This window comes from Apodemus sylvaticus, chromosome 16 (genome assembly GCF_947179515.1).
Source record: "Apodemus sylvaticus chromosome 16, mApoSyl1.1, whole genome shotgun sequence".
Lineage (NCBI taxonomy): Eukaryota > Metazoa > Chordata > Mammalia > Rodentia > Muridae > Apodemus > Apodemus sylvaticus.
The window spans coordinates 60,538,896-60,554,451 of NC_067487.1; the positions used below are offsets into that span (position 1 = coordinate 60,538,896).

The 15,556-nt window shown below is 39.9% G+C and overlaps 1 protein-coding gene across 3 annotated transcripts in view; it reads right to left on the reverse strand.

Moving 5' to 3' along the window:
- Window positions 1-15,556, reverse strand: part of LOC127666607 (baculoviral IAP repeat-containing protein 1a-like) — a 54,146-nt gene that overhangs the window by 3,346 nt on the left and 35,244 nt on the right. Inside the window, exons 9-12 of one of the 3 annotated variants that reach the window (XM_052159539.1) lie at window positions 10,755-10,812; window positions 8,027-10,270; window positions 2,337-2,362; window positions 952-1,023 (exon numbers count right to left, since the gene is read on the reverse strand). In XM_052159539.1, coding sequence (XP_052015499.1) covers window positions 952-1,023; window positions 2,337-2,362; window positions 8,027-10,270; window positions 10,755-10,812 — 2,400 coding nt within the window. The remainder of the gene's footprint in view (window positions 1-951; window positions 1,024-2,336; window positions 2,363-8,026; window positions 10,271-10,754; window positions 10,813-15,556) is intronic. The other 2 variants (XM_052159537.1, XM_052159538.1) reach the window with 2 other exon arrangements.

Below are 15,556 nucleotides of genomic sequence, written 5' to 3' on the forward strand. Positions count from 1 at the left end.
TCTCCAGACTCACAAAAGTAAATGAGATATTTCCCCAACCAACAGAGTGGCAACTGAAAACCACTGTATTTGCACATGCAAAAGGTTATACTTCAACTTCTACCTCAGACTTATATAGAAATATAACTGAGAAGATCTCCTGCAAGCCTGCACATCATTTTGCAAAGTCTATTCAGGTAAGTCTGCCATCCTCCCATCTACTATCCAATCCCCAGGCCCCTAGATCTAGCCTCAGTCGCACATGTAATGCCTGGGCCTGGTCTAGCCTCCTTTGCCTGTGTCACTACCAGCCTCTAGGCTTCTGCCATGAAGCACCCTGCCTCCCTACCCGCCCCCAACCTTCAGAACACTCTCACTGCACACGGAAACCTTTTTATCCATCCAGGTCCTACACATCCTTCTCTAAGGCTCTTCCTGGGTCTACCTGGTATTCCCCACCTCACACCCACTGTAATAAGCTCCATATATACACAACTCCAAGCTTACACCAGAATGCACACCTTGCACACCAGCTCAGTCTCACTGTGTCCATCTGAGCCATAACCACCCTCTAGGCCCAATCCAACACTCACAAGTGTAAGTCTGATGGCATGAAGAAGAAAATCCAGATTTTGAAAATAGAATTCAATACAGAAACAGTGAGGAGGACACAAGTCAAATGTATATGAGAATGAAATCCCAATAGCCCTACTAGAAAATTGGAAGGTAAGACACACAAGTAGATCCAATCACGCAGAAGGCAGAACAGGAGGACTGAAAATAAAGAAGAGGATCTCAATGAAATAAGCAAAGAAGTGGGGTAGAGAGAGGGCACATAGGAAAAAGATATACAGGAATTATGGGGCACTGAAAAAAGACTAAACCTTTGGATTTTAAGAATAGATAAGGGAAAAGAATCCCTGGTCAATGGCACAGATCATGTCTCCAACAAGATCATAGAAGAACACTTACCCAAACTGAGATGGATCCACCAAGAAGATACAGGAAGGTCCAAAAACACCAAATAGACCCAAAAAGGAAATTCTTCATGCATGTTATAATTAAAACATTAAGTATACAGAGAAAAAAGAAGATATTGAAAGCATCATAAGAAAAAAACCACAAGTCCTATATAAAGGAAAATCCATCAGAATAACTGTTGATTTCTCAATGGAAACTTGGAATGCCATAAGAACCTGGAGCAAGTCATATAAAACCACAGTAACCACATAGACCTATATGCTGAGCAAAACTATCTGTCATAGATGAGTTGGGATAAAAATCCTATGAAATATACAGTGTTAAAATTTTTATCCACTTCAAGTCTCTGTGAGGCTAGGCACTGCCTCTCCCACTCTGGCCACACAAGGCAGCCCAGCTAGAAGAACATATCCCATGTACAGACACCAGTTTTGGGGATTGCACCTGTAACAGTTATTTGGGACTCATATTAAGACAGAGCTGCAAATCTCCTAAATATGTACCAGGAGGCTTAGAAGGAGAAGGGAAGGGGAAATGGGGGAAGGATTGTGGGAGGGGTGACCAGAGTAGGCCATAAAGTGAATTAGTAAAATATAAAATTATATTAAAAATTTATTCAACAAACCAAACCTAAGGAAAATAAGAAGGCAATATTTCAGGCTAAAGAGAGATTACATAACTAAGACAATGTAGAAAGAAGCTTGAAGGTATAATTACTAAAATATAAAGTATTACTAAGATACTTAGTTATCAGAAGAAATCAGAAATCAGGAACACAAATGACTGAAACTGACCCACATACTTCAATAATAACTACAAATATTAATGGTCCAAATTCTCAAATCAAATGATGTAGGCTAGTGGAATGAATCAAGAAATAAAATCCTACCAGGGAGTAGTGGTGTACACTTTTAATCCCAGAATATTAGCACTGGGAAGGCAGAAGGGGGTAGATCTCTATAAGTTTGAGGCCAGCCTGGTCTTGAAATAATGATAATAATAATAATAATAACAACAATAATAATAATAAACAGCAATACATCTATCTGTTTTTTATAAGCCACACAACTTTAAAGATGTGTTTAAAGCACCTGTACAGAATAAAAATATAGGCAATAATACCCCAATTAAATAAGACAAGGAAGCAAGTTAGAATTGTTATCCTAATTTTTCACAAAATACATTTCAAACTAAAACTTAACAAAAGAAATAAGGAAGGATACTCCATTGTAATTGAGGAAACAGCTAACTAAAAGACATTACAATCTTAAACTAGTATAAACCAAACTCAGATGCATCCAGTCTCATAAAAAGTATATTACTGGAAGTAAAGACTAGAATAACATCAACTCATTGATATAGGATGATTTAAATACCTCAGTTTCTCCAATAAAGAGGTCATCTGAACAAAAAATAAGCAGAGAAATATCAAAATTAAGTGACATCATGTATCAAATGGGCTTAACAGATACCTACAAATATTCCACAAAAAAACACTAAAGAATATATGTTCTACTAAGCAACCCACAAAAAGTTTCCCTAAAACAAATCATATCCTAGGACATACACACACACACACACACACACACACACACAACCAGACCAATTCAGAAAGATTTAAATAACTTGTGTAACTTGTATGACCATAATACAAAAAACTTAAAATCAGCACCAAACAAATCTCTAGGAAATACATAAACTCATAGAGATTAAACAGAATACTTAATGATGAATAAAGAGGGAAGTTAAAAAGATTTCCTATAACTAAATAAACACAGCATAAGACAAAAATGCCTGGGAGCACATTGCAAAAAGCCTACAAGGGAAAGTTATAGCTCTAAGTGCTTACATTAAAACACATAAAAAGTACAAATTAATAACCTAACGATGCAACTCAAACATTTGATAAAACAAGAAAAAACAAATCTAGAACAAGTCAATGGCAAGAAATAATAAATCTTAAATCAGAAATTAATGAAATAGAAACAAAACAACACTATTAATCAACAAACAGGAACTAGTTCTTTGAGATGATAAAGAAGATTGATAGAACCTTGGCCCAAATAACCAAGTGAGGCAACCCAAACCCAGAAAGACAAATGTTCATGTTCTCTCTCACCTGAGGTTCTTAGCTCAAAACCTCAGATATGAGTATATAATCTGGGGTAACATGTAGGGGGTGGTACTGATTTCCTAATTGGTTCTTCACTGTGTCAATAAAGGAGGTAAAGCCAATTGCCGAGTGAAGGGAATAGGTGGCACTTTTAGGTCCTAGGAAGAATAGAAGGGGACTAGAGAGGGGGATTTGGAGCAGGCTTTGGAACTGGAGGATACAACAGCCATGTAGGTTTCAGGGCAACTTTTGTTTGTAGTCTCCACTGTAAGCAGAGGGCAAGGAGAATGAAAGGAGCTGGTTGATAAAATTAGAACAGGAAATTCTTCACCCAGCCATTGAGTTATCTATCTAATTTTAAAATATAAGTCTGTCTAGTATTTTCCATTTGCAGCATTATGGTGAACAGGAGGAAAAGGAGATGGCCAGGGTGGTTGTTAGTGGTGTGGCTGAGCTAGCGGCAACATTGAGGGAATAATCATAGCTAGCAATTGGCAGAGCTGAGTGAGTCTAGCTGCTCCTGATCTGAGCCTATCTGAGAGCTGGGCAGAGCTCTTGAGAAAGAGCAAGCATGTTTTTAAAATTATACCCTACACTAACAGCAGGAAAATAACAAGACCACCCTGAGGAGGGCAGTAAAAAGAAGAATAGCAATAGAGGGAGAATAGCAGGGTGCACATGATGTAAAAAGGTGAATGGGAAAACAGGGACCATAGATATGGAGGGGAGAAAAGAAGCAAACAGAGAAGCAGGATGGGGGGAGGACTATTAACTACCTACTTGAAAATACTACAGTGCATTTAAGTAATATATAAATCTATGTATACATAATACATGCATGCATACATACACACATACACACAAACACATACATATATACAAAGTTTAAATGATAGTTTCACATCTGTGCTGACAATGCTCCTTCCAAGAGCCATAGGTTATTGAAACCAAGGTTCAGGGATCACTGTGTGGAAGATGTAGGAAAGAATCTAAAATCCAGAGAAATAGGAAGTTTTCTGTGAGATTGTGTCTTCAGGAATGTAGGATAAGCTACACCAATGATGTCTTCGTAAGACAGTTGCCTGAACGTGTCCTGGACACTATTTACACCAATGGACATGCTGGTGTGGACAGATGAAAGCCTGTGTAGCCTCAACCTGACAAAACACTACAAGACAGCTAACTAAGAACTGCTGAGAATGAGAGAAATAGTCCTGTCTAGAAAGAGTACTTGTGTGCGTGTGTATGTGCATATAAAACAAGTAATGAAAAGGGTCACGATGCTGAATGAGAGCAAGAAAAGCTCATGGAAGGGGGTGAAGGAAGAGGAACAGAGGAAAACATAATTATTGTTCACACACACACACACACACACACACACACTCCCAAATACATAAATGTGCCTAATCTGTAGAAAAATTTCCATTTCATGCAGATTTTCCTGTTGTGTTGAGTATAGACTTTTGTAGTAGGATCGGATGATTTTTTGAATTTCCTCAGCTTCTGTTGTTATATCTCCCTTTTCATTCCTAATTTTCTTAATTTGGATACTGTCTCTGTGCCCTCTGGTTAGTCTGGCTAAGGGTTTATGTATCTTGTTCATTTTCTCCAAGAACCTGCATCTAGTTTTGTTGATTCTTTGTACAGTTCTTTTTGTTTTTACATGGTTGATTTCAGCCCTGAGTTTGATGTTTTCCTGCTGTCTACTCCTCTTGGGTGTATTAGCTTCTTTCTGTTCTAGAGCTCTCAGGTGTGCTATCAAGCTACTGTTGTACGCTCTCTCTCCATTTTCTTTTTGGAGGCACTCAGAGCTATGAGTTTTCCCCTTCATTTTGCTTTCTTTGTGTCCCATAAGTTTGGGTATGCTCTGCCTTGTTTTCATTAAATTCTAAAAAGTCTTTGATTTATTTCCTTATTTCTTCCTTGACCAAGGAATCATTGAGTACAGCATTGTTCAGCTTCCATGTGTATGTGCTTTCTGTTGTTTTTGTCGCTATTGAAGACCAGCCTTAATCTGTAGCGATCTGATAGGAGGCATGGGATTATTCCAGTCTTCTCATATTTGTTGAGGTCTGTTTTTTGACCAATTATATGGTCAGTTTTTGAGAAGGTTCCACAAGGTGCTGATAAAAAATATACTCTTTTGATTTAGTATGAAACGTACTATAGATATCTGTTAAATCCATTTGGTCCATAACTTCTGTTAGTTTCAGTGTGTCTCTGTTTAGCTTGTGTTTCCCTGATCTGTCCATTGATGAGAGTGGGAGCTGAAGTCACCCACAATTATTGTGCAAGGTGCAATATGTGCTTTGAGTTTTAGTAAAGTTTTTTTTCCTAATGTGGGTGTCCTTGGAGAGTTCTTCTTGGTAGGTTTTTCCTTTGATGAGTATGAAATGATTTTCTGTGTCTTTTTTTGATGACTTTTGGTTTAAAGTCGCTTTTATCCGATATTAGAATGGCTACACCAGCTTGTTTCCTGGGACCATTTACTTGGAAAATTGCTTTCCAGCCTTTTTTTCTGAGGTGTTTGTCTTTGACACTGAGGTGCATTTCCCATATTCAGCAAAATGCTGGGTCATGTTTACATATCCAGTCTGTTAGTCTATGTCTTTTTATTGGGGAATTGAGTCCATTAATGTTAAGAGATATTAAGGAATAGTGATTGTTGCTTCCTGTTATTTTTGATGTTATTTTTATGTTTGTATGGTTATTTTATTTTGGGTTTGTTGAAAGATTACTTTCTTGCTTTTTCTAGGGTGTAGTTTCCCAACTTGTGTTGGCGTTTCCCATCTATTATCCTTTGAAGGGCTGTATTTGTGGATACTGTGTAAATTTGGTTTTATCATGGAATATCTTGGTTTTTCCATCTATGGTGATTGAGAGTTTTGCTGACATTTGTGTTCTCTTAGGGTCTGTATGAGATATGCTCAGGATCTTCTAGCTTTCATGGTCTCTGCTGAGAAGTCTGATATAATTCTGATAGGTCTGGCTTTATAAATTTCTTGACCTTTTTCCATTACTGCTTTTAATATTCTTTCTTTGTTTAGTGCATTTGGTGTTTTGATTTTTTTATGTGGCAGGAGGGCTTTCTGTTCTGGTCCAGTCTGGAGTTCTGTAGGCCTCTTATATGTTCATGGCATCTCTTTCTTTAGGTTAGGGACATGTTCTTCTATAATTTTGTTGAAGATATTTACTGGCCCTTTAAGTTGTAAATATTTGCTCTTTTCTATATCTATAATCCTTAAGTTTGGTCTTATTGTGTTCTGGATTTTCTGGATGTTTTGTGTTACAAGCTTTATGCATTTTGCATTTTCTTTGGATGCTGAGTCAATGTTTTCTATGGTATCTTCAGCACCTGAGATTCTTTCTTCTTTCTTGTATTCTGTTGTTGATTTTTCTATCTATGACTCCTGAATTCTTTCCAAGGTTTTCAATCTCCAGAGTTGTCTCCCTTTGTGATTTCTTCATTGTTTCTACTTCCATAGTTAGATCCTGGATAGTTTTGTTCAGTTCCTTCACTTGTTTGTGTTTTTCTGTAATTCTTTGAGGGATTTTTGTGTTTCCCCTTTAAGGACTTCTACCTGTTGACCCATGAGCTCCTATATTTTTAAGGGAGTTATTTATGTCCTTCTTGAAGTCCTCTATCAGCATCATAAGATGTGATTTTAAATCAGTCTTGCTTTTCTGGTGTGTTGGGGAGAACTGTGGTTCCAGGACTTGCTGTGGTGGGAGAACTGGGTTCTGATGTTGCCAAGTATCCTTGGTTTCTGGCGTTGGGGTTCTTGTGCTTGCCTTTCACCATCTGGTTATGTCTGGCATTAGTTGGTCTTGCTGTCTCTGGTTGTAGCTTGTCCCTCCTGTGGGCCTGTAAGCCTGTGTCAGTACTCCTGTGAGACCAACTCTCTTCTGGCAGAGTCTGTGCACAGAAGGCTGTGGAGCTGCCTGGCTCCCTGGTACAAATGGCTCCTTTCCTGGCTGCTCTTCTGATCTTATGCTCTGTGCACTCCTAGCTGTTCCCTTCCAGAGAGGTATTGGAGAGAAAGTGGAAATTTCACCTTCTCCCTCAGAAGTGGAGGCAGTGATGGGAGATCACTCTCTTCTGGAAAGCTCAACAATTAAATTTTAAAAGATGCCAGAAATTTGAAAGAGAGCAAGGAGAGGTGGAAAGGATTGCAGGGAAGAAAGGGAGAAAATAATATAATTATGTTCTCAACATACAAATTATTTTTAAGAAAAAAGGATGAGACAGAACAAAGCATACTTGAACATACAGCAGGCTGAAAAATCAAAGCTCTGCAACTAGCAACTGAAATATTTTAAAATTAAATATTTGCAATGATATAAGAACTTAAAAATAAACTGAATGAAAAATAGTAAAGTCTAGGAACTTAAAAGACAATGCCACAACTAAGGCCCCCTGTAGAGTCCCCAGTACCCACACAAGGCTTTTAACAACAACCTATAGCCAGAGCTCCAAAACTGTGACATTATTTTCATACCTCTGGGGACAACTACACACACACACACACACACACACACACCCCACACACACACAAAATGAAATAAATACTTTTTAAAGGAAATTTTTGAAAAGATGAAGTCTCTCATAGAAACTACCAAAAGATTGCTTAGAAGAAGACATAAATATTATTAGCGCACATTAAATATCTTCTTTGGAGAAGCCAAATGGATAATTCTCCAGCATCATCTTACCAAAGTCCACCATTTACCAATGAGAAGCAATGGAAACACCCTTTTAAGGACCTTGAAAGATGAACTATTGGTGGAATAATGTCCTAGAGTTATTACAACCTGATTCTATGGCCCAGGACCTTCCACTGCCCTAAACAGTGAAAATGTTTAGATCTTTCCTATCAAGATGATTCATTCATGTAAGCCATGAATGAGATACAGTGTCAAGCAGAATGGTTAGGTGAATACACTCGGGGATACCTGGTAACTGGTTTGTCCCTGAGACCTCAAGGGTCTGCAGGGCAGGCAGGGTGAGAAGCAGCTCCTGTTCTGCTGTGCTGAGCTCCAGCCTGGATATGGAGCACCTGGTGACAGAGGTCTTACTCAGCTCCAGAGCTGGGCAGACGCTTTCAAGAAAGTCACTGCTGTTGAATAATTGGAGCTCGATAAGCTGTGAAGCTGAGAAGATTTCCATTAGGACCTGGAGCAGTGCTTGGTCAGCTGGACCCATGTAGTTTACTGAAACAACCAGTCTAGGGATCTTGCATGGCTTGGGGGACAGTTTCCAATAGCCAGAGCTTATTTTGGGTGGATTCAAAAGTTGGTTTTTCATAAAACTCGTTATGTTCTCTTCATTTTCAGATAAATTTTTCATCCATTCCTTCATTTTTTCAAAGGCAGATGCATAGTCCTGATCTATAGTTGGTAGCTGTAATGTTTCATAACATTTTTCCATGACTGAGTAGTCTTTAACAGCTGGAATTTTATGTCCATTTATGGAGACTTCTAAACTCTTCACCAGTAACACACTTTCTGGGTGGTCCCTAAAGTACTGTAAATTCAGTACTTTCAAAGCCAGTGTTCTCCCTTGAAGGAACTTTAAGATAAATGGCGAGCATGCAGCAACCGTGTTGCTTTCATAAGCAAAGATTAGAGCAATGCTCAATAAATTTTCTGAAATTAATGAAGATAAAGATTCAGGAGACAGCTGCCACTGTTCCTTAATTGCCTGACTTATCCGGGAAGTTTCTGGAGGGCGATTTACATATTCCTCAATTTCAGACATGTTCTCCAGCAAGTCTTTCTCATCCACCAACTGAAGCAAATGAGATACAACTGCTGGCCCTGCCTTTGAGGAAGGATGGCTGCAGACATACTTCAAAAAATTTTTGTGGGTGGTCATAGCCTTCAAGGGTGAGTTAACTTTTCTCAGATAATAAAGTCCCAGATCTTGGTCTTCCTGCCTATCTGAACCCAGCAGTTCAGTCAGCTTCATGGCAGCAAGAAACTCCTGAAACAGAGGACTTAAAAACCGGTAGACTGGTCTCAGTCTCTGGGCAGTGAATTTGCTCATCAAGCAGGTGGTGAATTCTTCCTCTTCATCAACTCCTGCCTCTTCCAGGTCATCACTACTGAATTCAAAGCATGTTGAGAAAAACCCTGTCAAGGCCAGCTGCCCACATGAGGACATGGTGGCCTGGAGAGGCTCAGCAGTAGCTTTGTGCTTTAACGACAGGTACTGCATGTAGGACTTGAAAAGAGTCACATCCTGAAAGGGTTGGTCTGATGGATTTTGAATCCAGTCAGTACAGACTGCTGCCACAAAGAGGGGGGTTTTGTGAATTCCCTGTAAATCTTCATTCATTCCAAAATAAACCATAAACTCCTGTAGATGTGTTATATTATGGGAGAAAATCCTCCGTAACACAGAGATAGTATTATAGAAGGGAAACTCTTTGATCTCTAGACTTGTATCTAGGTATGGGCGGATGTCCCTGACCCTGTTTGTATGCACAGCGATCAATAAGCAGGTCCGTGACAAGTAGTTTCTTGTGATCAGTGTGTCTAGGGCTTGGGGGAGTGAGGCCAGCCCATTGTAGTCATCCAACAGGAACATCACCTGGTGTTGTAACTGCCGGATGCTGCTGCTTAGGCACACTTCACTAATGCATCCTCCTGCCTCTAGGAGTTGGGCACAGATGAGGTTAGCCAGTCCCTGGTCAGGGGTGATGGAACTAAGGGAGAGGTAGAAGACCAGCTGGAACCTGTTCAACAGGGGACAGCATCCTGATGCCCAGAGAAAAGCTATTCTCTTCAGGAAGGTTGTCTTTCCACTGCCAGTTTCCCCCTCCACACACATGACAGAGCTGAGATGGGAGAAGACCTCGGGGATTGTCAGGGCCCCTTGCACTGGCCGGCTGATGTGCTTTGAAATGATGGACACATCGCAGCCAAGCAAGTGGTCGGTGCCAAGGCTGGAGCACACTTCTGGCAAGTTCATGTGGCGGAAAGTGGCTTTGGTGTAGGTGTCTCTCAGCTGCTCACTCAGACTCCTGGCCTCTTGAAACCACTGGGCTTCACTCTGAGTCAAGACTGTGGAGGGAAGATAGGACCCCCTGGATGCACATCCCCATCCTTGGGTTTCTTTCTGATACTGGTCTCTATAGCGAACAGACACAAAGCTGGATGCAGGTTCAAGCTCCTGGGCTTCACTTGGAGCAACATCTGTGGGGAGAGGAAGGGAGACCCAGTGGGAAATGCATTCAAACCTCTCAACCCTAGGCTGTGCTACATTGTCCTGCCTCTCAACTGTGGATGGCTTTTCCTCCAGTGTCCATGACATCCACTATGATTTCCTCCTAGAACATTTCATAGCATCAGAATGATGTCCAAGCCTCCCACTTGACCTGGGGAATTCGGCAGTATTCAGGAGAATACTGTGTCACCCTAGTTTCCCTTCTAAGCTCTCAGGAGACTAGCTTGCTGAGCAGTTCTTTTAATGCTAGGTGGTCTGGATCTGACACAAGGACTCTGTTATCAGTCCTGCACTCACTCTCAGGAAGTCACAGGGATGCTCACTCTCTCAGCCACAGTTCCCTTCATCTCAGTGCTCTCTTCTCTGGAAGCTCTCTGGACAACTATAAATACACTTTCCTTTCAAACCCTATGTACAAATACCAAGAATCCCATGCTGCTACCCAGTGCTTACCCATCACTGTAGGATGGACTGCAGCTGGATTCTCGTGGTTGCTTTCACTTGTGGTTTCCTTTAAAAGATAAATTCTTTGTTACACCAAAGCTGGGTCTTAAAACAAGCCTGGGCACTATATCATTATTGAGGACCACCATCTCCTCAAAGCAGCCTATACTCAGTCCTGATTGGAGGAAGAATGCTCCACACATTAAAGCCTAAATCTCCCACATCTGCAAGCATGTGTTCCTAGACAGTACTTAGTATTTGCATCTTCGCTATGAGGAACACTGAGTATTCAAAATTGTAACATCTAGAACAAGAATAGTCCTGAAAGACCATTAAGCATTGCCTCTGTCCGTAGTTGTTAGTTAAATCTCCTTACAGGTTTAACTCAGACAGTGGAATAGACCCAGAAAGATTATCTCACTCACACACACACACACACACACACACACACACACACACACACACTTTTGAGTAAGAGAGTATCATGTAGGCTGGACTGCAATTCCCTATGTAGTCAGTGGAAACACTTGTCCTCCTTTCCCCATTTCCCAACTGAAATGAGCCTCCACATTCCCCTGGATTTAATATTATTCTTTTCTCTTTTCCGGGACTCCAAACATCTACCATACCTTGTCTTATTCAGGGCTGAAGATTTCCTTCTCTATTATGGGAATGTCTAGTATCTCAGTTTCAATCCCTGCACTTACAATGTCAACTCACATCTGAGAAAAGGCTGTTATCTACAGTCTATAAACAACTCAGGAAATAAGACATCAACAAACCAAATCAGTCAATTTAAAAATGGGGTACAGAGAAAGCTCCACAAAGGCTATCTCTAAAGGCCTAGAAGCACTTAAGGAAATGCTCAGCATCCCTAGATATCAGGGAAATGCCAATCCAAACAACTCTGAGATTCAACCTCCTGAGATCAACTACTCAAGCAACAGCTTCTGCTAGTGAGGATGTGGGAAAGGGGGAACACTTCTTCATTACTGGTATGAATACAAACTTGTACAGTCACTTGGAAAATCATTTTGGCAGTTTCTCAGAAAATTAGGAACAGAGTTACCTCAAGACCTAGCTATACCACTCCTAGGCATATACCCAAAAGATTTTCCATCCTATCATAAGGACATTGAGACTCCTGGCTGCCATCTTCCCTGCCTGCTGGGACAGAAAAGCAGCCCCAGGTACTAAGATACCCTGAGTTTAAGATCTCTGGGGGTGCAAACTGCCAGGGGTCTGCCTATGCCCAGGACCTGAGCACATAGGCAGTTCATCTGCCAGCTAGCCTGTTGTGGGGATTGTGTCCTACCTGGAGATCAGCAGAGGGAGTGACTCCCCACCTGCTGGGGCAGAAGAGCAGCACCAGAGCAGTCCAGGAGCACCTGGTTCACTGATACAACCCAAGTATAACATTGCTTGGGGCAAGACTCAGCAGGGTTCCAACAGCACAAAAGAGGAAGGCAGCACATGAACAACCTGGGCCAGAGGAAGCCCAGGCATCCAGTGTCACGGAAATAGCCTTAAAGGTCCACAGGAGGTTGAAGCACCAGTCAGTGACAATAACACCATCTAACAACAGTGAGAACTAGATGGCTAAAGGCAAATGTAGGAACTTTACTAACAGAAACCAAGGCATTATGTCAGCATCTGAACTGAATTCTCCAACAACAGCAAGTCCTGGATACCCCAACATACCAGAAAAACAAAAGTTGGATTTAAAATCACTGGTCATAGTCCTGGATACCCCAACATACCAGAAAAACAAAAGTTGGATTTAAAATCACTGGTCGTGATTCTATTAGAGGAACACATGAAGGACATAAATAAATCTCTTAAAGAAATTCAGGAGAAAAATGATCAAAAGCTAGAAGCCCTTACAAGGGAAACACAAAAATCACTTTAGGAAATTCAGGAGAACATGGGTCAAAAGATAGTAGACAATGAGGAGAAAATACAAAAATCACTTTAAAAAATACAGGAGAACTTTGATCAACAGGCAGAAGTCATGAAAGAGGAAACACAAAAATCTCTCAAAGAATTAGAAGAAAACACAAACAAGCAAGTAAAGGAATACAAGATATAGAAGAAAGAATCTCAGATGCCAAAGATACCATAGAAACCATGGACTCAACAGTCAAAGAAAATGCAAAATGCAAAAAGCTTATAACCCAAAACATTCAGGAAATCCAGGACACAATGAGAAAGCCAATCCTAAGGATTATAGGAATTGATGAGCGTGAAGATTTACAACTTAAAGGGCCAGCAAATATCTTCAACAAAACTATGGAAGAAAACTTCCCTAACCTAAAGAGAGAGATGCCCATGAATATACAAGAAGCCTACAGAACTCCAAACAGACTGGACCAGAATAGAAATACCTCCCATAATAATAAAAACCCCAAATGTACTGAACAAAGAAAGAATACTAAAGGCAGTAAGAGAAAAAGGCCAAGTGACATATAAAGGAAGACCTATCAGAATTACACCAGACTTCTCACCAGAGACCATGAAAGCTAGAAGATCCTGGGCAGATCTCATGCAGACTCTAAGAGAACACAAATTCCAGCCAAGACTACTATACCCAGCCAAACTCTCAATCACTATAGATGGAGAAACCAAGATATTCCATGACAAAACCAAATTTACACAATATCTTTCCACAAACCCAGCCCTACAAAGGATAATAGGGGGAAAACACCAATACAAGGAGGGAAACTATACCCTGGAAAAAGCAGGATAATAACCTTTCATCAAACCTGAAAGAAGATAACCACACAAGTATAAAATTAACATCAAAAATGATAGGAAGCAATAATCATTACTCCTTAATATCTCTTAACATCAATGGACTCAATTCCCCAATAAAAAGACATAGACTAACAGACTGGACCCTTCATTTTGCTGCATTCAGGAAACACACCTCAGTGTCAAAGACAAAAGCTACCTTAGAGTAAAAGGCAGGAAGACAATTCTACAAGCAAATGGTCTTAGAAAACAAGCCAGGGTTGCCATTCTAATATCAGATAAAATTGACTTTCAACCTAATGTCATCAAAAGAGACATGGAAGGACACTTCTTGCTGATCAAAGGAAAAATCCACCAAGAAGAACTCTCAATCCTGAACCAGTGGAGCATCTATGCTCCAAATGCCAGGGCACCCTCATTCATAAAAAAAACTTTACTAAAGCTCAAAGCACACATTGCACCTAACACAATAATTGTGGGTGACTTCAACATCCCACTCTCCTCAATGGACCGATCAGGAAAACAGAAACTAAACAGGGAGACAGTGAAACTAATTGAAGCTTTGGGCCAATTGGATTTAACAGATATATATAGAACTTTTCATCTCAAAGCAAAAGAATATACCTTTTTCTCAGCACCTCATGGTACCTTCTCCAAAATCAATCATGTAGTTGGTCACAAGACAGACCTCAACAAACATAAGATCAAAATAATCTCATGCCTCCTATCAGATCACTATGGAGTAAAAGTGGTCTTTAATAACAACAAAAACAACAGAAAGCCCACTTACACATGGAAACTGAACAATACTCTACTCAATGATACCTTGGTCAAGGAAGAAATAAAGAAAGAAATCAAAGACTTTTTAGAATTTAATGAAAATGAAGGCACAACATACCCAAAATTATGGGACACAATGAAAGCAGTGCTAAGAGGAAAACTCAGTTTTGAGTGCCTCCAAAAAAGAAACTAGAGAGAGTATACACTAGAAGCTTAATGGCACAACTGAAAGCCCTGGAACAAAAAGAAGCTAATTCACCCAGGAGGAGAAGAAGACAGGAAATCATCAAACTCAGGGCTGAAATTAATCAAGTAGAAACTAAGAGAACCATACAAAGAATCAACAAAACCAGGAGCTGGTTCTTTGAAAAAAATCAACAAGATAGATAAACCCTTAGCCAGACTAACCAAAGGGCACAGAGACAGTATCCAAATTAACAAAATTAGAAATGAAAAGGGAAATATAACAACAGAAACTGAGGTAATTCAAAAAATTATCAGATCCTACTACAAAAGCCTGTAGTCAACACAACTGGAGAATCTGGAGGAAATGGACAATTTCCTAGACAGATACCAAATACCAAAATTAAATCAGGACCAAATAGATCATCTAAACAGTCCCATAACCCCTAAAGAAATAGAAGGGGTCATAGATAGCCTTCCAATGAAAAAAAGCACAGGACCAGATGGTTTTAGTGCAGAATTCTATCAGACCTTCAAAGAAGACTTAACACCAATACTCTTCAAACTATTCCACCAGATAGAAACAGAAGGAACACTACCCAACTCGTTCTAAGAAGCTGCAATTACACTGATACCAAAACCACACAAAGATCCAACAAAGAAAGAGAATTTCAGGCTAATATCCCTTATGAATATCGATGCAAAAATACTCAATAAAATTCTTGCCCACCGAATCCAAGAACACATCAAAATGGTCATCCACCATGATCAAGTAGGCTTCATACCAGGGATGCAGGGATGATTCAATATAAAGAAATCCATCAATGCTATCCACTACATAAACAAACTCAAAGAAAAAAACCACATGATCATTTCATTAGATGCTGAAAAAGCATTTGACAAAATTCAGTATCCTTTCATGCTAAAAGTCTTGGAAAGAACAGGAATTCAAGGCCCATACCTAAACATAGTAAAAGCAATATACAGCAAATCGATAGCCAACATCAAACTAAATGGAGAGTAACTTGAAGCAATCCTACTAAAATCAGGGACTAGACAAGGCTGCCCCCTCTCTCCATATCTTTTCAATATAGTTC